Source organism: Ostrea edulis, chromosome 5, assembly GCF_947568905.1.
Source record: "Ostrea edulis chromosome 5, xbOstEdul1.1, whole genome shotgun sequence".
NCBI classification, from domain to species: domain Eukaryota; kingdom Metazoa; phylum Mollusca; class Bivalvia; order Ostreida; family Ostreidae; genus Ostrea; species Ostrea edulis.
The window spans coordinates 40,585,156-40,607,637 of record NC_079168.1 but is presented as its reverse complement, the minus strand read 5'-3'; the positions used below and the strand labels follow the sequence as shown (position 1 = coordinate 40,607,637).

Genomic DNA, 22,482 nt, shown 5'->3' with positions numbered 1-22,482 from the left:
TCAAGCATTAACTTTGGAATTGTTTGTACAATACGATGCATGAAAATAAATCGTTACACACTTAAGAATGCGGAGCATGGAACTATTCTAACTCTTACTTTTCCTGCGGTAACGGATCTTGAATTTTCCTCGACATCCATCGCGAACTTCCAAATGCCATTTCCCAGCCTTCTTCACCAATCGATACGACTTTCTATATATGCAGGGTTTAGAAATCCTGTCCTGCTTGATCAGTTGGATTCGTAGACCTTGGATTTTTCTGGGAGTGCGTAAGCTACATAGGGTTTTGATCACTTTCTCAACACCACTGCTGCTCTGCAATCTACGGCTTTTACAACGTAACACCTTTCTTTCTTCTTTGCACTTGCCTGGAACAATAATACATCAATTTATCATTCTGAAAGAGCAACGGATTTTCTGAGGTTTCAGGAATATACTTGACGGAACAAAAGGGATTTTTAATTTTCATTTCATTTCATTTTCATTCCATATCGTCGGTCACCTGTCTTCTCGCATTTGCCCATTCCCTTGATGGATTTGCACTTTGCTCCTTTGCGACACTTGGTCTTCGTCTTTACAATTGTTGGATTCCGGTTGATCAATCTACAGGAGAGCCTTTCTCTACAGTTCTTAGAAAGGACGGAGGTTCCTTGCTACAATATCAAAGACTGAATGTTGTTAAGTGACAAGAAAAAAACAGTGATTGTTTAAATCCAACACGTGGTCCTATGCGAATGCAGCATTATCAAAGAGCATGGCTAAATCAACACACAAAATATTTTTAGTAATCCTACGTCTATCAATGTAAGGTGAGGATGACGAACAGTTATCAATCTCATAGCTCCAATAAAGAATGCAAAATACAGAGTTGGGCAAACACGGACACCTGGACATACCACAGGTGGGACCAGGTGTCTTGGAGGAGTAAGCATCCCCTGTCGACCGGTCACACTCACCGTCAGTCCTATATTTTAATGAGGTAAACGTACATTTTATTTCGAGAGAACTATAGAAGGAGTTCGCTACAATTACTTATAGAGAGTACGGAACCTTCGTAGTCCCACACTAGGAACTGATAAGTGTATCATTTTCATTTGTCAGATACGTTATTCCAGCACAATTGAGAACCAAGACAACAAACTTCTCATCCTTCAGATCAATTCATGTGTGAAAAACAAGTTTTCTCTTCATGAAAGATTGGGCTCCATCAAAAGTATATTGAGGGAGGATCGGAGTTGTTGCTGTTTCAGTGTATAGCGTTAAGGTGGACAATTTCAATCACTCTATCCAAAAGGAAAACATGAAAATTTCACCATCTATGTACACCTAGGAAAGAATGGCTGTACCTGTTTCAACAAATAACAGTTTCAATAAATGTGCAGAAATTCACGATGATCAGCTTTTTTTGTACTTCTGCAAAAACGATGACTCTAGACAAAGTTATTACGTAATATGCATAAACATTATCTTATCTAGTTCAAAGTCATTAAAATTAACTTTTATATAGTCCACCTGACACTGGTATTGCAATGAGTATGAATTGGAATATTTGTCAATGTGAAGAATGGAGAGGTCAATTATCAAATGTAGTGTTGGGTACTGAAACAGCAATTCTTTACTGTATTGCATGAAAGAGGTTCATTTGTTACAGGAGTCTGATGGAGGAATTGCTGCTTTGTGTGAAGTCAAAATTGCTTCGTACTAACCGGTGAATATTGACCATATAACATGCATCCACATCGACTGAAAGGAATGCACTTTTCTCCCTCTCTGACATAGCCTTCCTTGCATTGACAACCTGCTATGTCAGGGTCCCCACATGTGTTCTCTGCTCTTGGTGACTGACAAGTGTTTGGGCAACCACTTCCATCTTCCTTGTATTCCTCGTTCTCTCCACACGTTTGGGTCTCCGGCAATGCTGGAAACGGACAAGTGCCGTGAAACATCATGAGACATCGCCAACGATCATCGAAAACGCCCACACACATACGAGAAGAAACTTACCACACGAAGTGATGATTCTCCAATTATTCTTTTCAGGTGGAGCGTACCCATTCTCAACGCATTTCTCTTCGAATTCTTCCAACGCTGAGCAAGTCACTTGCTTCAGTCCTGTACCGTCGTTGTTGCAAGCATCGATGAGACAAGAAGAAAAGGGACTGTTTCCGTCCGCCTCTTGGATATTTTTCATCCAGTTCACACACTCTTTGAATGGATTTCCGTCGGATGTGTTCGTCATCAATCCACATGCTTCTTCTGAACTGAACCTCTTGGTCTGTTCCGCAGAGCAACTTGAAAACGCAGGTGTAGGCTCACATCTAAACAAAGATAAAATCGCGGACAACTCTTACCTATCTTCTTTCGCACTCGGTAGTAGAAAGCAAGAAAAGCATGGAATTCACAATTCATCCAACTCGTTTAAATTGATCTTTCCGATTCAGTTCTACAACATACTCACGCAGCTGAAGGATTCCGTACATCTGGCACACGATAACTGTCTCCAATCTTCCTGTACCTGACCTTCTTTGGCATGCGCGATACATTAGTTCCATTGGCCAGCCGGAAGTCGTCTCTCTTACCATTGCAATCTCCACAGATCCCAGTCATCTTCCCACCGTAACTGCCCTTGTTAGCAGTCACCTCTACGGAATGTTTGCCATCCCAAAGTACGCTCAAACCACACGACGGAGATTGGAGCTTGGTAAACCGACGTCCTACCCTCGTCAACAAAATGCCGTTTTTCTTATAGGGAGTCTTTCTCACATCCACATTTGTTCCGTTCACCTAGGAAATCAATCAACAAATTCAAATGTCAACTGTCGTCACAAAGGAGCAATCATACAATATTTCGAAACATGCATACACTTGACCTGAAGAATTACAAGGTCATTGACCTATGCCAAACATGGGCTGTAGCCGCTGTCTCGAGAGTTCGTAATGAATGTACCTGGATTTTTCTGCCCTTGAATAACGTGACGTAGATTCCACCGATTTCGACGTCTACTTGCTTGGTGTAGGAAACCGATTTCTTCTTGTTTCGTCTTTCGTTGGACACCATGATGTTAAAAGCACAGGGTTTATTTCCCAACGTTCTCGTCAGTGTGTACATGCACATGCCCATGAAGTGGATCTTTTGTCCGTCGTACGTCGAATAATGCGGGTCTCCAGAAGCTCGACACACACAAGAAGCTGAAAAATAAAACATTTACAAAGCTGCGAGCTTTGTCGTAAGAAATCGGTATAGACAAACAGATTATACATGTTAGTATCCTGCTTAATCCCCATTCCTGAAGAACCTATAAGAAATGAATACTGCACTCGTTGCAATATTTCAACGATGCATGCTTTGAATGGTGCTGAAAGATAGAAAACTTTTGAGGAAAAAATGGCTACATGAACCTATTTGAGCTTTCAATTGTCAGTACTTAAATGGACGGTGCTGCATCACAAATGCTTTGCGCCACTCAACTTACCACTGCATCCTCCTTTCCTTGGATTTCCACGATAGCCTCTCTTGCACCGACACTTGCCTCCTCGTCCTCTTCTTCGTCTTCTCCACACAGCATTGGGTCCGCATTTTCTCCTGCAATCTATATTACATTGGGGTAAATTTCGACATGAAACACAGATCAAGCATTAACTTTGGAATTGTTTGTACAATACGATGCATGAAAATAAATCGTTACACACTTAAGAATGCGGAGCATGGAACTATTCTAACTCTTACTTTTCCTGCGGTAACGGATCTTGAATTTTCCTCGACATCCATCGCGAACTTCCAAATGCCATTTCCCAGCCTTCTTCACCAATCGATACGACTTTCTATATATGCAGGGTTTAGAAATCCTGTCCTGCTTGATCAGTTGGATTCGTAGACCTTGGATTTTTCTGGGAGTGCGTAAGCTACATAGGGTTTTGATCACTTTCTCAACACCACTGCTGCTCTGCAATCTACGGCTTTTACAACGTAACACCTTTCTTTCTTCTTTACACTTGCCTGGAACAATAATACATCAATTTATCATTCTGAAAGAGCAACGGATTTTCTGAGGTTTCAGGAATATACTTGACGGAACAAAAGGGATTTTTAATTTTCATTTCATTTCATTTTCATTCCATATCGTCGGTCACCTGTCTTCTCGCATTTGCCCATTCCCTTGATGGATTTGCACTTTGCTCCTTTGCGACACTTGGTCTTCGTCTTTACAATTGTTGGATTCCGGTTGATCAATCTACAGGAGAGCCTTTCTCTACAGTTCTTAGAAAGGACGGAGGTTCCTTGCTACAATATCAAAGACTGAATGTTGTTAAGTGACAAGAAAAAAACCCAGTGATTGTTTAAATCCAACACGTGGTCCTATGCGAATGCAGCATTATCAAAGAGCATGGCTAAATCAACACACAAAATATTTTTAGTAATCCTACGTCTATCAATGTAAGGTGAGGATGACGAACAGTTATCAATCTCATAGCTCCAATAAAGAATGCAAAATACAGAGTTGGGCAAACACGGACACCTGGACATACCACAGGTGGGACCAGGTGTCTTGGAGGAGTAAGCATCCCCTGTCGACCGGTCACACTCACCGTCAGTCCTATATTTTAATGAGGTAAACGTACGTTTTATTTCGAGAGAACTATAGAAGGAGTTCGCTACAATTACTTATAGAGAGTACGGAACCTTCGTAGTCCCACACTAGGAACTGATAAGTGTATCATTTTCATTTGTCAGATACGTTATTCCAGCACAATTGAGAACCAAGACAACAAACTTCTCATCCTTCAGATCAATTCATGTGTGAAAAACAAGTTTTCTCTTCATGAAAGATTGGGCTCCATCAAAAGTATATTGAGGGAGGATCGGAGTTGTTGCTGTTTCAATGTATAGCGTTAAGGTGGACAATTTCAATCACTCTATTCAAAAGGAAAACATGAAAATTTCACCATCTATGTACACCTAGGAAAGAATGGCTGTACCTGTTTCAACAAATAACAGTTTCAATAAATGTGCAGAAATTCACGATGATCAGTTGGGGTTTTTTTTTTTTGTCCTTCTGCAAAAACGATGACTCTAGACAAAGTTATTACGTAATATGCATAAACATTATCTTATCTAGTTCAAAGTCATTAAAATTAACTTTTACATAGTCCACCTGACACTGGTATTGCAATGAGTATGAATTGGAATATTTGTCAATGTGAAGAATGGAGAGGTCAATTATCAAATGTAGTGTTGGGTACTGAAACAGCAATTCTTTACTGTATTGCATGAAAGAGGTTCATTTGTTACAGGAGTCTGATGGAGGAATTGCTGCTTTGTGTGAAGTCAAAATTGCTTCGTACTAACCGGTGAATATTGACCATATAACATGCATCCACATCGACTGAAAGGAATGCACTTTTCTCCCTCTCTGACATAGCCTTCCTTGCATTGACAACCTGCTATGTCAGGGTCCCCACATGTGTTCTCTGCTCTTGGTGACTGACAAGTGTTTGGGCAACCACTTCCATCTTCCTTGTATTCCTCGTTCTCTCCACACGTTTGGGTCTCCGGCAATGCTGGAAACGGACAAGTGCCGTGAAACATCATGAGACATCGCCAACGATCATCGAAAACGCCCACACACATACGAGAAGAAACTTACCACACGAAGTGATGATTCTCCAATTATTCTTTTCAGGTGGAGCGTACCCATTCTCAACGCATTTCTCTTCGAATTCTTCCAACGCTGAGCAAGTCACTTGCTTCAGTCCTGCACCGTCGTTGTTGCAAGCATCGATGAGACAAGAAGAAAAGGGACTGTTTCCGTCCGCCTCTTGGGTATTCTTCATCCAGTTCACACACTCTTTGAATGGATTTCCGTCGGATGTGTTCGTCATCAATCCACATGCTTCTTCTGAACTGAACCTCTTGGTCTGTTCCGCAGAGCAACTTGAAAACGCAGGTGTAGGCTCACATCTAAACAAAGATAAAATCGCGGACAACTCTTACCTATCTTCTTTCGCACTCGGTAGTAGAAAGCAAGAAAAGCATGGAATTCACAATTCATCCAACTCGTTTAAATTGATCTTTCCGATTCAGTTCTACAACATACTCACGCAGCTGAAGGATTCCGTACATCTGGCACACGATAACTGTCTCCAATCTTCCTGTACCTGACCTTCTTTGGCATGCGCGATACATTAGTTCCATTGGCCAGCCGGAAGTCGTCTCTCTTACCATTGCAATCTCCACAGATCCCAGTCATCTTCCCACCGTAACTGCCCTTGTTAGCAGTCACCTCTACGGAATGTTTGCCATCCCAAAGTACGCTCAAACCACACGACGGAGATTGGAGCTTGGTAAACCGACGTCCTACCCTCGTCAACAAAATGCCGTTTTTCTTATAGGGAGTCTTTCTCACATCCACATTTGTTCCGTTCACCTAGGAAATCAATCAACAAATTCAAATGTCAACTGTCGTCACAAAGGAGCAATCATACAATATTTCGAAACATGCATACACTTGACCTGAAGAATTACAAGGTCATTGACCTATGCCAAACATGGGCTGTAGCCGCTGTCTCGAGAGTTCGTAATGAATGTACCTGGATTTTTCTGCCCTTGAATAACGTGACGTAGATTCCACCGATTTCGACGTCTACTTGCTTGGTGTAGGAAACCGATTTCTTCTTGTTTCGTCTTTCGTTGGACACCATGATGTTAAAAGCACAGGGTTTATTTCCCAACGTTCTCGTCAGTGTGTACATGCACATGCCCATGAAGTGGATCTTTTGTCCGTCGTACGTCGAATAATGCGGGTCTCCAGAAGCTCGACACACACAAGAAGCTGAAAAATAAAACATTTACAAAGCTGCGAGCTTTGTCGTAAGAAATCGGTATAGACAAACAGATTATACATGTTAGTATCCTGCTTAATCCCCATTCCTGAAGAACCTATAAGAAATGAATACTGCACTCGTTGCAATATTTCAACGATGCATGCTTTGAATGGTGCTGAAAGATAGAAAACTTTTGAGGAAAAAATGGCTACATGAACCTATTTGAGCTTTCAATTGTCAGTACTTAAATGGACGGTGCTGCATCACAAATGCTTTGCGCCACTCAACTTACCACTGCATCCTCCTTTCCTTGGATTTCCACGATAGCCTCTCTTGCACCGACACTTGCCTCCTCGTCCTCTTCTTCGTCTTCTCCACACAGCATTGGGTCCGCATTTTCTCCTGCAATCTATATTACATTGGGGTAAATTTCGACATGAAACACAGATCAAGCATTAACTTTGGAATTGTTTGTACAATACGATGCATGAAAATAAATCGTTACACACTTAAGAATGCGGAGCATGGAACTATTCTAACTCTTACTTTTCCTGCGGTAACGGATCTTGAATTTTCCTCGACATCCATCGCGAACTTCCAAATGCCATTTCCCAGCCTTCTTCACCAATCGATACGACTTTCTATATATGCAGGGTTTAGAAATCCTGTCCTGCTTGATCAGTTGGATTCGTAGACCTTGGATTTTTCTGGGAGTGCGTAAGCTACATAGGGTTTTGATCACTTTCTCAACACCACTGCTGCTCTGCAATCTACGGCTTTTACAACGTAACACCTTTCTTTCTTCTTTACACTTGCCTGGAACAATAATACATCAATTTATCATTCTGAAAGAGCAACGGATTTTCTGAGGTTTCAGGAATATACTTGACGGAACAAAAGGGATTTTTAATTTTCATTTCATTTCATTTTCATTCCATATCGTCGGTCACCTGTCTTCTCGCATTTGCCCATTCCCTTGATGGATTTGCACTTTGCTCCTTTGCGACACTTGGTCTTCGTCTTTACAATTGTTGGATTCCGGTTGATCAATCTACAGGAGAGCCTTTCTCTACAGTTCTTAGAAAGGACGGAGGTTCCTTGCTACAATATCAAAGACTGAATGTTGTTAAGTGACAAGAAAAAAACCCAGTGATTGTTTAAATCCAACACGTGGTCCTATGCGAATGCAGCATTATCAAAGAGCATGGCTAAATCAACACACAAAATATTTTTAGTAATCCTACGTCTATCAATGTAAGGTGAGGATGACGAACAGTTATCAATCTCATAGCTCCAATAAAGAATGCAAAATACAGAGTTGGGCAAACACGGACACCTGGACATACCACAGGTGGGACCAGGTGTCTTGGAGGAGTAAGCATCCCCTGTCGACCGGTCACACTCACCGTCAGTCCTATATTTTAATGAGGTAAACGTACGTTTTATTTCGAGAGAACTATAGAAGGAGTTCGCTACAATTACTTATAGAGAGTACGGAACCTTCGTAGTCCCACACTAGGAACTGATAAGTGTATCATTTTCATTTGTCAGATACGTTATTCCAGCACAATTGAGAACCAAGACAACAAACTTCTCATCCTTCAGATCAATTCATGTGTGAAAAACAAGTTTTCTCTTCATGAAAGATTGGGCTCCATCAAAAGTATATTGAGGGAGGATCGGAGTTGTTGCTGTTTCAATGTATAGCGTTAAGGTGGACAATTTCAATCACTCTATTCAAAAGGAAAACATGAAAATTTCACCATCTATGTACACCTAGGAAAGAATGGCTGTACCTGTTTCAACAAATAACAGTTTCAATAAATGTGCAGAAATTCACGATGATCAGTTGGGGTTTTTTTTTTTTTTGTCCTTCTGCAAAAACGATGACTCTAGACAAAGTTATTACGTAATATGCATAAACATTATCTTATCTAGTTCAAAGTCATTAAAATTAACTTTTACATAGTCCACCTGACACTGGTATTGCAATGAGTATGAATTGGAATATTTGTCAATGTGAAGAATGGAGAGGTCAATTATCAAATGTAGTGTTGGGTACTGAAACAGCAATTCTTTACTGTATTGCATGAAAGAGGTTCATTTGTTACAGGAGTCTGATGGAGGAATTGCTGCTTTGTGTGAAGTCAAAATTGCTTCGTACTAACCGGTGAATATTGACCATATAACATGCATCCACATCGACTGAAAGGAATGCACTTTTCTCCCTCTCTGACATAGCCTTCCTTGCATTGACAACCTGCTATGTCAGGGTCCCCACATGTGTTCTCTGCTCTTGGTGACTGACAAGTGTTTGGGCAACCACTTCCATCTTCCTTGTATTCCTCGTTCTCTCCACACGTTTGGGTCTCCGGCAATGCTGGAAACGGACAAGTGCCGTGAAACATCATGAGACATCGCCAACGATCATCGAAAACGCCCACACACATACGAGAAGAAACTTACCACACGAAGTGATGATTCTCCAATTATTCTTTTCAGGTGGAGCGTACCCATTCTCAACGCATTTCTCTTCGAATTCTTCCAACGCTGAGCAAGTCACTTGCTTCAGTCCTGCACCGTCGTTGTTGCAAGCATCGATGAGACAAGAAGAAAAGGGACTGTTTCCGTCCGCCTCTTGGGTATTCTTCATCCAGTTCACACACTCTTTGAATGGATTTCCGTCGGATGTGTTCGTCATCAATCCACATGCTTCTTCTGAACTGAACCTCTTGGTCTGTTCCGCAGAGCAACTTGAAAACGCAGGTGTAGGCTCACATCTAAACAAAGATAAAATCGCGGACAACTCTTACCTATCTTCTTTCGCACTCGGTAGTAGAAAGCAAGAAAAGCATGGAATTCACAATTCATCCAACTCGTTTAAATTGATCTTTCCGATTCAGTTCTACAACATACTCACGCAGCTGAAGGATTCCGTACATCTGGCACACGATAACTGTCTCCAATCTTCCTGTACCTGACCTTCTTTGGCATGCGCGATACATTAGTTCCATTGGCCAGCCGGAAGTCGTCTCTCTTACCATTGCAATCTCCACAGATCCCAGTCATCTTCCCACCGTAACTGCCCTTGTTAGCAGTCACCTCTACGGAATGTTTGCCATCCCAAAGTACGCTCAAACCACACGACGGAGATTGGAGCTTGGTAAACCGACGTCCTACCCTCGTCAACAAAATGCCGTTTTTCTTATAGGGAGTCTTTCTCACATCCACATTTGTTCCGTTCACCTAGGAAATCAATCAACAAATTCAAATGTCAACTGTCGTCACAAAGGAGCAATCATACAATATTTCGAAACATGCATACACTTGACCTGAAGAATTACAAGGTCATTGACCTATGCCAAACATGGGCTGTAGCCGCTGTCTCGAGAGTTCGTAATGAATGTACCTGGATTTTTCTGCCCTTGAATAACGTGACGTAGATTCCACCGATTTCGACGTCTACTTGCTTGGTGTAGGAAACCGATTTCTTCTTGTTTCGTCTTTCGTTGGACACCATGATGTTAAAAGCACAGGGTTTATTTCCCAACGTTCTCGTCAGTGTGTACATGCACATGCCCATGAAGTGGATCTTTTGTCCGTCGTACGTCGAATAATGCGGGTCTCCAGAAGCTCGACACACACAAGAAGCTGAAAAATAAAACATTTACAAAGCTGCGAGCTTTGTCGTAAGAAATCGGTATAGACAAACAGATTATACATGTTAGTATCCTGCTTAATCCCCATTCCTGAAGAACCTATAAGAAATGAATACTGCACTCGTTGCAATATTTCAACGATGCATGCTTTGAATGGTGCTGAAAGATAGAAAACTTTTGAGGAAAAAATGGCTACATGAACCTATTTGAGCTTTCAATTGTCAGTACTTAAATGGACGGTGCTGCATCACAAATGCTTTGCGCCACTCAACTTACCACTGCATCCTCCTTTCCTTGGATTTCCACGATAGCCTCTCTTGCACCGACACTTGCCTCCTCGTCCTCTTCTTCGTCTTCTCCACACAGCATTGGGTCCGCATTTTCTCCTGCAATCTATATTACATTGGGGTAAATTTCGACATGAAACACAGATCAAGCATTAACTTTGGAATTGTTTGTACAATACGATGCATGAAAATAAATCGTTACACACTTAAGAATGCGGAGCATGGAACTATTCTAACTCTTACTTTTCCTGCGGTAACGGATCTTGAATTTTCCTCGACATCCATCGCGAACTTCCAAATGCCATTTCCCAGCCTTCTTCACCAATCGATACGACTTTCTATATATGCAGGGTTTAGAAATCCTGTCCTGCTTGATCAGTTGGATTCGTAGACCTTGGATTTTTCTGGGAGTGCGTAAGCTACATAGGGTTTTGATCACTTTCTCAACACCACTGCTGCTCTGCAATCTACGGCTTTTACAACGTAACACCTTTCTTTCTTCTTTGCACTTGCCTGGAACAATAATACATCAATTTATCATTCTGAAAGAGCAACGGATTTTCTGAGGTTTCAGGAATATACTTGACGGAACAAAAGGGATTTTTAATTTTCATTTCATTTCATTTTCATTCCATATCGTCGGTCACCTGTCTTCTCGCATTTGCCCATTCCCTTGATGGATTTGCACTTTGCTCCTTTGCGACACTTGGTCTTCGTCTTTACAATTGTTGGATTCCGGTTGATCAATCTACAGGAGAGCCTTTCTCTACAGTTCTTAGAAAGGACGGAGGTTCCTTGCTACAATATCAAAGACTGAATGTTGTTAAGTGACAAGAAAAAAACCCAGTGATTGTTTAAATCCAACACGTGGTCCTATGCGAATGCAGCATTATCAAAGAGCATGGCTAAATCAACACACAAAATATTTTTAGTAATCCTACGTCTATCAATGTAAGGTGAGGATGACGAACAGTTATCAATCTCATAGCTCCAATAAAGAATGCAAAATACAGAGTTGGGCAAACACGGACACCTGGACATACCACAGGTGGGACCAGGTGTCTTGGAGGAGTAAGCATCCCCTGTCGACCGGTCACACTCACCGTCAGTCCTATATTTTAATGAGGTAAACGTACGTTTTATTTCGAGAGAACTATAGAAGGAGTTCGCTACAATTACTTATAGAGAGTACGGAACCTTCGTAGTCCCACACTAGGAACTGATAAGTGTATCATTTTCATTTGTCAGATACGTTATTCCAGCACAATTGAGAACCAAGACAACAAACTTCTCATCCTTCAGATCAATTCATGTGTGAAAAACAAGTTTTCTCTTCATGAAAGATTGGGCTCCATCAAAAGTATATTGAGGGAGGATCGGAGTTGTTGCTGTTTCAATGTATAGCGTTAAGGTGGACAATTTCAATCACTCTATTCAAAAGGAAAACATGAAAATTTCACCATCTATGTACACCTAGGAAAGAATGGCTGTACCTGTTTCAACAAATAACAGTTTCAATAAATGTGCAGAAATTCACGATGATCAGTTGGGGTTTTTTTTTTTTTTGTCCTTCTGCAAAAACGATGACTCTAGACAAAGTTATTACGTAATATGCATAAACATTATCTTATCTAGTTCAAAGTCATTAAAATTAACTTTTACATAGTCCACCTGACACTGGTATTGCAATGAGTATGAATTGGAATATTTGTCAATGTGAAGAATGGAGAGGTCAATTATCAAATGTAGTGTTGGGTACTGAAACAGCAATTCTTTACTGTATTGCATGAAAGAGGTTCATTTGTTACAGGAGTCTGATGGAGGAATTGCTGCTTTGTGTGAAGTCAAAATTGCTTCGTACTAACCGGTGAATATTGACCATATAACATGCATCCACATCGACTGAAAGGAATGCACTTTTCTCCCTCTCTGACATAGCCTTCCTTGCATTGACAACCTGCTATGTCAGGGTCCCCACATGTGTTCTCTGCTCTTGGTGACTGACAAGTGTTTGGGCAACCACTTCCATCTTCCTTGTATTCCTCGTTCTCTCCACACGTTTGGGTCTCCGGCAATGCTGGAAACGGACAAGTGCCGTGAAACATCATGAGACATCGCCAACGATCATCGAAAACGCCCACACACATACGAGAAGAAACTTACCACACGAAGTGATGATTCTCCAATTATTCTTTTCAGGTGGAGCGTACCCATTCTCAACGCATTTCTCTTCGAATTCTTCCAACGCTGAGCAAGTCACTTGCTTCAGTCCTGCACCGTCGTTGTTGCAAGCATCGATGAGACAAGAAGAAAAGGGACTGTTTCCGTCCGCCTCTTGGGTATTCTTCATCCAGTTCACACACTCTTTGAATGGATTTCCGTCGGATGTGTTCGTCATCAATCCACATGCTTCTTCTGAACTGAACCTCTTGGTCTGTTCCGCAGAGCAACTTGAAAACGCAGGTGTAGGCTCACATCTAAACAAAGATAAAATCGCGGACAACTCTTACCTATCTTCTTTCGCACTCGGTAGTAGAAAGCAAGAAAAGCATGGAATTCACAATTCATCCAACTCGTTTAAATTGATCTTTCCGATTCAGTTCTACAACATACTCACGCAGCTGAAGGATTCCGTACATCTGGCACACGATAACTGTCTCCAATCTTCCTGTACCTGACCTTCTTTGGCATGCGCGATACATTAGTTCCATTGGCCAGCCGGAAGTCGTCTCTCTTACCATTGCAATCTCCACAGATCCCAGTCATCTTCCCACCGTAACTGCCCTTGTTAGCAGTCACCTCTACGGAATGTTTGCCATCCCAAAGTACGCTCAAACCACACGACGGAGATTGGAGCTTGGTAAACCGACGTCCTACCCTCGTCAACAAAATGCCGTTTTTCTTATAGGGAGTCTTTCTCACATCCACATTTGTTCCGTTCACCTAGGAAATCAATCAACAAATTCAAATGTCAACTGTCGTCACAAAGGAGCAATCATACAATATTTCGAAACATGCATACACTTGACCTGAAGAATTACAAGGTCATTGACCTATGCCAAACATGGGCTGTAGCCGCTGTCTCGAGAGTTCGTAATGAATGTACCTGGATTTTTCTGCCCTTGAATAACGTGACGTAGATTCCACCGATTTCGACGTCTACTTGCTTGGTGTAGGAAACCGATTTCTTCTTGTTTCGTCTTTCGTTGGACACCATGATGTTAAAAGCACAGGGTTTATTTCCCAACGTTCTCGTCAGTGTGTACATGCACATGCCCATGAAGTGGATCTTTTGTCCGTCGTACGTCGAATAATGCGGGTCTCCAGAAGCTCGACACACACAAGAAGCTGAAAAATAAAACATTTACAAAGCTGCGAGCTTTGTCGTAAGAAATCGGTATAGACAAACAGATTATACATGTTAGTATCCTGCTTAATCCCCATTCCTGAAGAACCTATAAGAAATGAATACTGCACTCGTTGCAATATTTCAACGATGCATGCTTTGAATGGTGCTGAAAGATAGAAAACTTTTGAGGAAAAAATGGCTACATGAACCTATTTGAGCTTTCAATTGTCAGTACTTAAATGGACGGTGCTGCATCACAAATGCTTTGCGCCACTCAACTTACCACTGCATCCTCCTTTCCTTGGATTTCCACGATAGCCTCTCTTGCACCGACACTTGCCTCCTCGTCCTCTTCTTCGTCTTCTCCACACAGCATTGGGTCCGCATTTTCTCCTGCAATCTATATTACATTGGGGTAAATTTCGACATGAAACACAGATCAAGCATTAACTTTGGAATTGTTTGTACAATACGATGCATGAAAATAAATCGTTACACACTTAAGAATGCGGAGCATGGAACTATTCTAACTCTTACTTTTCCTGCGGTAACGGATCTTGAATTTTCCTCGACATCCATCGCGAACTTCCAAATGCCATTTCCCAGCCTTCTTCACCAATCGATACGACTTTCTATATATGCAGGGTTTAGAAATCCTGTCCTGCTTGATCAGTTGGATTCGTAGACCTTGGATTTTTCTGGGAGTGCGTAAGCTACATAGGGTTTTGATCACTTTCTCAACACCACTGCTGCTCTGCAATCTACGGCTTTTACAACGTAACACCTTTCTTTCTTCTTTACACTTGCCTGGAACAATAATACATCAATTTATCATTCTGAAAGAGCAACGGATTTTCTGAGGTTTCAGGAATATACTTGACGGAACAAAAGGGATTTTTAATTTTCATTTCATTTCATTTTCATTCCATATCGTCGGTCACCTGTCTTCTCGCATTTGCCCATTCCCTTGATGGATTTGCACTTTGCTCCTTTGCGACACTTGGTCTTCGTCTTTACAATTGTTGGATTCCGGTTGATCAATCTACAGGAGAGCCTTTCTCTACAGTTCTTAGAAAGGACGGAGGTTCCTTGCTACAATATCAAAGACTGAATGTTGTTAAGTGACAAGAAAAAAACCCAGTGATTGTTTAAATCCAACACGTGGTCCTATGCGAATGCAGCATTATCAAAGAGCATGGCTAAATCAACACACAAAATATTTTTAGTAATCCTACGTCTATCAATGTAAGGTGAGGATGACGAACAGTTATCAATCTCATAGCTCCAATAAAGAATGCAAAATACAGAGTTGGGCAAACACGGACACCTGGACATACCACAGGTGGGACCAGGTGTCTTGGAGGAGTAAGCATCCCCTGTCGACCGGTCACACTCACCGTCAGTCCTATATTTTAATGAGGTAAACGTACGTTTTATTTCGAGAGAACTATAGAAGGAGTTCGCTACAATTACTTATAGAGAGTACGGAACCTTCGTAGTCCCACACTAGGAACTGATAAGTGTATCATTTTCATTTGTCAGATACGTTATTCCAGCACAATTGAGAACCAAGACAACAAACTTCTCATCCTTCAGATCAATTCATGTGTGAAAAACAAGTTTTCTCTTCATGAAAGATTGGGCTCCATCAAAAGTATATTGAGGGAGGATCGGAGTTGTTGCTGTTTCAATGTATAGCGTTAAGGTGGACAATTTCAATCACTCTATTCAAAAGGAAAACATGAAAATTTCACCATCTATGTACACCTAGGAAAGAATGGCTGTACCTGTTTCAACAAATAACAGTTTCAATAAATGTGCAGAAATTCACGATGATCAGTTGGGGTTTTTTTTTTTTGTCCTTCTGCAAAAACGATGACTCTAGACAAAGTTATTACGTAATATGCATAAACATTATCTTATCTAGTTCAAAGTCATTAAAATTAACTTTTACATAGTCCACCTGACACTGGTATTGCAATGAGTATGAATTGGAATATTTGTCAATGTGAAGAATGGAGAGGTCAATTATCAAATGTAGTGTTGGGTACTGAAACAGCAATTCTTTACTGTATTGCATGAAAGAGGTTCATTTGTTACAGGAGTCTGATGGAGGAATTGCTGCTTTGTGTGAAGTCAAAATTGCTTCGTACTAACCGGTGAATATTGACCATATAACATGCATCCACATCGACTGAAAGGAATGCACTTTTCTCCCTCTCTGACATAGCCTTCCTTGCATTGACAACCTGCTATGTCAGGGTCCCCACATGTGTTCTCTGCTCTTGGTGACTGACAAGTGTTTGGGCAACCACTTCCATCTTCCTTGTATTCCTCGTTCTCTCCACACGTTTGGGTCTCCGGCAATGCTGGAAACGGACAAGTGCCGTGAAACATCATGAGACATCGCCAACGATCATCGAAAACGCCCACACACATACGAGAAGAAACTTACCACACGAAGTGATGATTCTCCAATTATTCTTTTCAGGTGGAGCGTACCCATTCTCAACGCATTTCTCTTCGAATTCTTCCAACGCTGAGCAAGTCACTTGCTTCAGTCCTGCACCGTCGTTGTTGCAAGCATCGATGAGACAAGAAGAAAAGGGACTGTTTCCGTCCGCCTCTTGGGTATTCTTCATCCAGTTCACACACTCTTTGAATGGATTTCCGTCGGATGTGTTCGTCATCAATCCACATGCTTCTTCTGAACTGAACCTCTTGGTCTGTTCCGCAGAGCAACTTGAAAACGCAGGTGTAGGCTCACATCTAAACAAAGATAAAATCGCGGACAACTCTTACCTATCTTCTTTCGCACTCGGTAGTAGAAAGCAAGAAAAGCATGGAATTCACAATTCATCCAACTCGTTTAAATTGATCTTTCCGATTCAGTTCTACAACATACTCACGCAGCTGAAGGATTCCGTACATCTGGCACACGATAACTGTCTCCAATCTTCCTGTACCTGACCTTCTTTGGCATGCGCGATACATTAGTTCCATTGGCCAGCCGGAAGTCGTCTCTCTTACCATTGCAATCTCCACAGATCCCAGTCATCTTCCCACCGTAACTGCCCTTGTTAGCAGTCACCTCTACGGAATGTTTGCCATCCCAAAGTACGCTCAAACCACACGACGGAGATTGGAGCTTGGTAAACCGACGTCCTACCCTCGTCAACAAAATGCCGTTTTTCTTATAGGGAGTCTTTCTCACATCCACATTTGTTCCGTTCACCTAGGAAATCAATCAACAAATTCAAATGTCAACTGTCGTCACAAAGGAGCAATCATACAATATTTCGAAACATGCATACACTTGACCTGAAGAATTACAAGGTCATTGACCTATGCCAAACATGGGCTGTAGCCGCTGTCTCGAGAGTTCGTAATGAATGTACCTGGATTTTTCTGCCCTTGAATAACGTGACGTAGATTCCACCGATTTCGACGTCTACTTGCTTGGTGTAGGAAACCGATTTCTTCTTGTTTCGTCTTTCGTTGGACACCATGATGTTAAAAGCACAGGGTTTATTTCTCAACGTTCTCGTCAGTGTGTACATGCACATGCCCATGAAGTGGATCTTTTGTCCGTCGTACGTCGAATAATGCGGGTCTCCAGAAGCTCGACACACACAAGAAGCTGAAAAATAAAACATTTACAAAGCTGCGAGCTTTGTCGTAAGAAATCGGTATAGACAAACAGACTATACATGTTAGTATCCTGCTTAATCCCCATTCCTGAAGAACCTATAAGAAATGAATACTGCACTCGTTGCAATATTTCAACGATGCATGCTTTGAATGGTGCTGAAAGATAGAAAACTTTTGAGGAAAAAATGGCTACATGAACCTATTTGAGCTTTCAATTGTCAGTACTTAAATGGACGGTGCTGCATCACAAATGCTTTGCGCCACTCAACTTACCACTGCATCCTCCTTTCCTTGGATTTCCACGATAGCCTCTCTTGCACCGACACTTGCCTCCTCGTCCTCTTCTTCTTCTTCTCCACACAGCATTGGGTCCGCATTTTCTCCTGCAATCTATATTACATTGGGGTAAATTTCGACATGAAACACAGATCAAGCATTAACTTTGGAATTGTTTGTACAATACGATGCATGAAAATAAATCGTTACACACTTAAGAATGCGGAGCATGGAACTATTCTAACTCTTACTTTTCCTGCGGTAACGGATCTTGAATTTTCCTCGACATCCATCGCGAACTTCCAAATGCCATTTCCCAGCCTTCTTCACCAATCGATACGACTTTCTATATATGCAGGGTTTAGAAATCCTGTCCTGCTTGATCAGTTGGATTCGTAGACCTTGGATTTTTCTGGGAGTGCGTAAGCTACATAGGTTTTTGATCACTTTCTCAACACCACTGCTGCTCTGCAATCTACGGCTTTTACAACGTAACACCTTTCTTTCTTCTTTACACTTGCCTGGAACAATAATACATCAATTTATCATTCTGAAAGAGCAACGGATTTTCTGAGGTTTCAGGAATATACTTGACGGAACAAAAGGGATTTTTAATTTTCATTTCATTTCATTTTCATTCCATATCGTCGGTCACCTGTCTTCTCGCATTTGCCCATTCCCTTGATGGATTTGCACTTTGCTCCTTTGCGACACTTGGTCTTCGTCTTTACAATTGTTGGATTCCGGTTGATCAATCTACAGGAGAGCCTTTCTCTACAGTTCTTAGAAAGGACGGAGGTTCCTTGCTACAATATCAAAGACTGAATGTTGTTAAGTGACAAGAAAAAACAGTGATTGTTTAAATCCAACACGTGGTCCTATGCGAATGCAGCATTATCAAAGAGCATGGCTAAATCAACACACAAACTATTTTTAGTAATCCTACGTCTATCAATGTAAGGTGAGGATGACGATCAGTTATCAATCTCATAGCTCCAATAAAGAATGCAAAATACAGAGTTGGGCAAACACGGACACCTGGACATACCACAGGTAGGACCAGGTGTCTTGGAGGAGTAAGCATCCCCTGTCGACCGGTCACACTCACCGTCAGTCCTATATTTTAATGAGGTAAACGTACATTTTATTTCGAGAGAACTATAGAAGGAGTTCGCTACAATTACTTATAGAGAGTACGGAACCTTCGTAGTCCCACACTAGGAACTGATAAGTGTATCATTTTCATTTGTCAGATACGTTATTCCAGCACAATTGAGAACCAAGACAACAAACTTCTCATCCTTCAGATCAATTCATGTGTGAAAAACAAGTTTTCTCTTCATGAAAGATTGGGCTCCATCAAAAGTATATTGAGGGAGGATCGGAGTTGTTGCTGTTTCAATGTATAGCGTTAAGGTGGACAATTTCAATCACTCTATCCAAAAGGAAAACATGAAAATTTCACCATCTATGTACACCTAGGAAAGAATGGCTGTACCTGTTTCAACAAATAACAGTTTCAATAAATGTGCAGAAATTCACGATGATCAGTTGGGGTTTTTTTTTTGTCCTTCTGCAAAAACGATGACTCTAGACAAAGTTATTACGTAATATGCATAAACATTATCTTATCTAGTTCAAAGTCATTAAAATTAACTTTTACATAGTCCACCTGACACTGGTATTGCAATGAGTATGAATTGGAATATTTGTCAATGTGAAGAATGGAGAGGTCAATTATCAAATGTAGTGTTGGGTACTGAAACAGCAATTCTTTACTGTATTGCATGAAAGAGGTTCATTTGTTACAGGAGTCTGATGGAGGAATTGCTGCTTTGTGTGAAGTCAAAATTGCTTCGTACTAACCGGTGAATATTGACCATATAACATGCATCCACATCGACTGAAAGGAATGCACTTTTCTCCCTCTCTGACATAGCCTTCCTTGCATTGACAACCTGCTATGTCAGGGTCCCCACATGTGTTCTCTGCTCTTGGTGACTGACAAGTGTTTGGGCAACCACTTCCATCTTCCTTGTATTCCTCGTTCTCTCCACACGTTTGGGTCTCCGGCAATGCTGGAAACGGACAAGTGCCGTGAAACATCATGAGACATCGCCAACGATCATCGAAAACGCCCACACATATACGAGAAGGAACTTACCACACGAAGTGATGATTCTCCAATTATTCTTTTCAGGTGGAGCGTACCCATTCTCAACGCATTTCTCTTCGAATTCTTCCAACGCTGAGCAAGTCACTTGCTTCAGTCCTGCACCGTCGTTGTTGCAAGCATCGATGAGACAAGAAGAAAAGGGACTGTTTCCGTCCGCCTCTTGGGTATTCTTCATCCAGTTCACACACTCTTTGAATGGATTTCCGTCGGATGTGTTCGTCATCAATCCACATGCTTCTTCTGAACTGAACCTCTTGGTCTGTTCCGCAGAGCAACTTGAAAACGCAGGTGTAGGCTCACATCTAAACAAAGATAAAATCGCGGACAACTCTTACCTATCTTCTTTCGCACTCGGTAGTAGAAAGCAAGAAAAGCATGGAATTCACAATTCATCCAACTCGTTTAAATTGATCTTTCCGATTCAGTTCTACAACATACTCACGCAGCTGAAGGATTCCGTACATCTGGCACACGATAACTGTCTCCAATCTTCCTGTACCTGACCTTCTTTGGCATGCGCGATACATTAGTTCCATTGGCCAGCCGGAAGTCGTCTCTCTTACCATTGCAATCTCCACAGATCCCAGTCATCTTCCCACCGTAACTGCCCTTGTTAGCAGTCACCTCTACGGAATGTTTGCCATCCCAAAGTACGCTCAAACCACACGACGGAGATTGGAGCTTGGTAAACCGACGTCCTACCCTCGTCAACAAAATGCCGTTTTTCTTATAGGGAGTCTTTCTCACATCCACATTTGTTCCGTTCACCTAGGAAATCAATCAACAAATTCAAATGTCAACTGTCGTCACAAAGGAGCAATCATACAATATTTCGAAACATGCATACACTTGACCTGAAGAATTACAAGGTCATTGACCTATGCCAAACATGGGCTGTAGCCGCTGTCTCGAGAGTTCGTAATGAATGTACCTGGATTTTTCTGCCCTTGAATAACGTGACGTAGATTCCACCGATTTCGACGTCTACTTGCTTGGTGTAGGAAACCGATTTCTTCTTGTTTCGTCTTTCGTTGGACACCATGATGTTAAAAGCACAGGGTTTATTTCCCAACGTTCTCGTCAGTGTGTACATGCACATGCCCATGAAGTGGATCTTTTGTCCGTCGTACGTCGAATAATGCGGGTCTCCAGAAGCTCGACACACACAAGAAGCTGAAAAATAAAACATTTACAAAGCTGCGAGCTTTGTCGTAAGAAATCGGTATAGACAAACAGACTATACATGTTAGTATCCTGCTTAATCCCCATTCCTGAAGAACCTATAAGAAATGAATACTGCACTCGTTGCAATATTTCAACGATGCATGCTTTGAATGGTGTTGAAAGATAGAAAACTTTTGAGGAAAAATGGCTACATGAACCTATTTGAGCTTTCAATTGTCAGTACTTAAATGGACGGTGCTGCATCACAAATGCTTTGCGCCACTCAACTTACCACTGCATCCTCCTTTCCTTGGATTTCCACGATAGCCTCTCTTGCACCGACACTTGCCTCCTCGTCCTCTTCTTCGTCTTCTCCACACAGCATTGGGTCCGCATTTTCTCCTACAGTCTATGTTATATTGTGATAAGTTAAGAAATTAAAATAAATGGGGTCCAATTGTTAACATAAAATATTGTTTGTACAATACTGCATATGTAAATAAAACGTTAAATGAAGTAGATGAAACTATTCTAACTCTTACTTTTCTTGCGGTAACGGATTTTGAATTTTCCCCGACATCCATCGCGAACTTCTACGTGAGGTATCCCTGTCCTTGTAACCACCCGAAAAGACTTGCTATATATACATGGTTTAGATACACTGTCTTGTTTCACGAGTTTGATTATCAAGCCTTCGATGTCTTTGGGAATCTTCAGACTACATTGGGTTTTGTTATCCGCTGGTAGAACATCACTGCTCTGCATTCTATGGCTTCCACAATGGAGAATTTTTGTCTGTTTTTTGCAGATACCTGTAACATGGAGTTATATTGTCTATTTATCACTCAGGATATTGTCTTTAATCTAAGTACAAACAATCGCTGATTTAACAAGTTGAAAATAAAAAGAACACTTCCAATGTAATTATCAACGAATGGATGTAGATTAGATATTCAAACACATTGTAGTTATAAATACATATCGCAGGTTCGTTCAGGTAGGTAATGAGAATCTTATCAGGGATAAACCCCGCAAGATATTGCGATGTCATAATTGAAATATTGACTGTTTTTACGTCTCCTCGAGAATTTTACACTT

The 22,482-nt window shown here is 41.4% G+C and overlaps 2 protein-coding genes across 2 annotated transcripts; both read right to left on the bottom strand.

Annotated features, from left to right (window-relative positions):
- Positions 1-87: 87 nt before the first annotated feature.
- On the bottom strand, positions 88-10,887 carry LOC130054948 (zonadhesin-like; the record flags this gene model as incomplete). The annotated part of the gene is made up of 19 exons (XM_056166072.1): positions 88-368; positions 503-653; positions 1,707-1,918; positions 2,005-2,318; positions 2,459-2,784; positions 2,948-3,189; positions 3,474-3,590; positions 4,132-4,282; positions 5,348-5,559; positions 5,646-5,959; positions 6,100-6,425; positions 6,589-6,830; positions 7,115-7,231; positions 7,773-7,923; positions 8,991-9,202; positions 9,289-9,602; positions 9,743-10,068; positions 10,232-10,473; positions 10,758-10,887. Coding segments are annotated over 19 exons (4,380 nt in total), but the record flags the coding sequence as incomplete, so codon positions are not given.
- Positions 10,888-11,000: 113 nt separating this feature from the next.
- LOC130054947 (zonadhesin-like) lies at positions 11,001-22,149 on the bottom strand. The gene is made up of 20 exons (XM_056166070.1): positions 21,927-22,149; positions 21,677-21,793; positions 21,152-21,393; positions 20,663-20,988; positions 20,209-20,522; positions 19,911-20,122; positions 18,700-18,850; positions 18,042-18,158; positions 17,516-17,757; positions 17,027-17,352; positions 16,573-16,886; positions 16,275-16,486; positions 15,059-15,209; positions 14,401-14,517; positions 13,875-14,116; positions 13,386-13,711; positions 12,932-13,245; positions 12,634-12,845; positions 11,416-11,566; positions 11,001-11,281 (listed from the first exon to the last, which is right to left on the bottom strand). The coding sequence occupies exons 1-20, from the start codon at positions 22,147-22,149 to the stop codon at positions 11,001-11,003; spliced, it is 4,590 nt and encodes a 1,529-aa protein (XP_056022045.1).
- Positions 22,150-22,482: the final 333 nt, after the last annotated feature.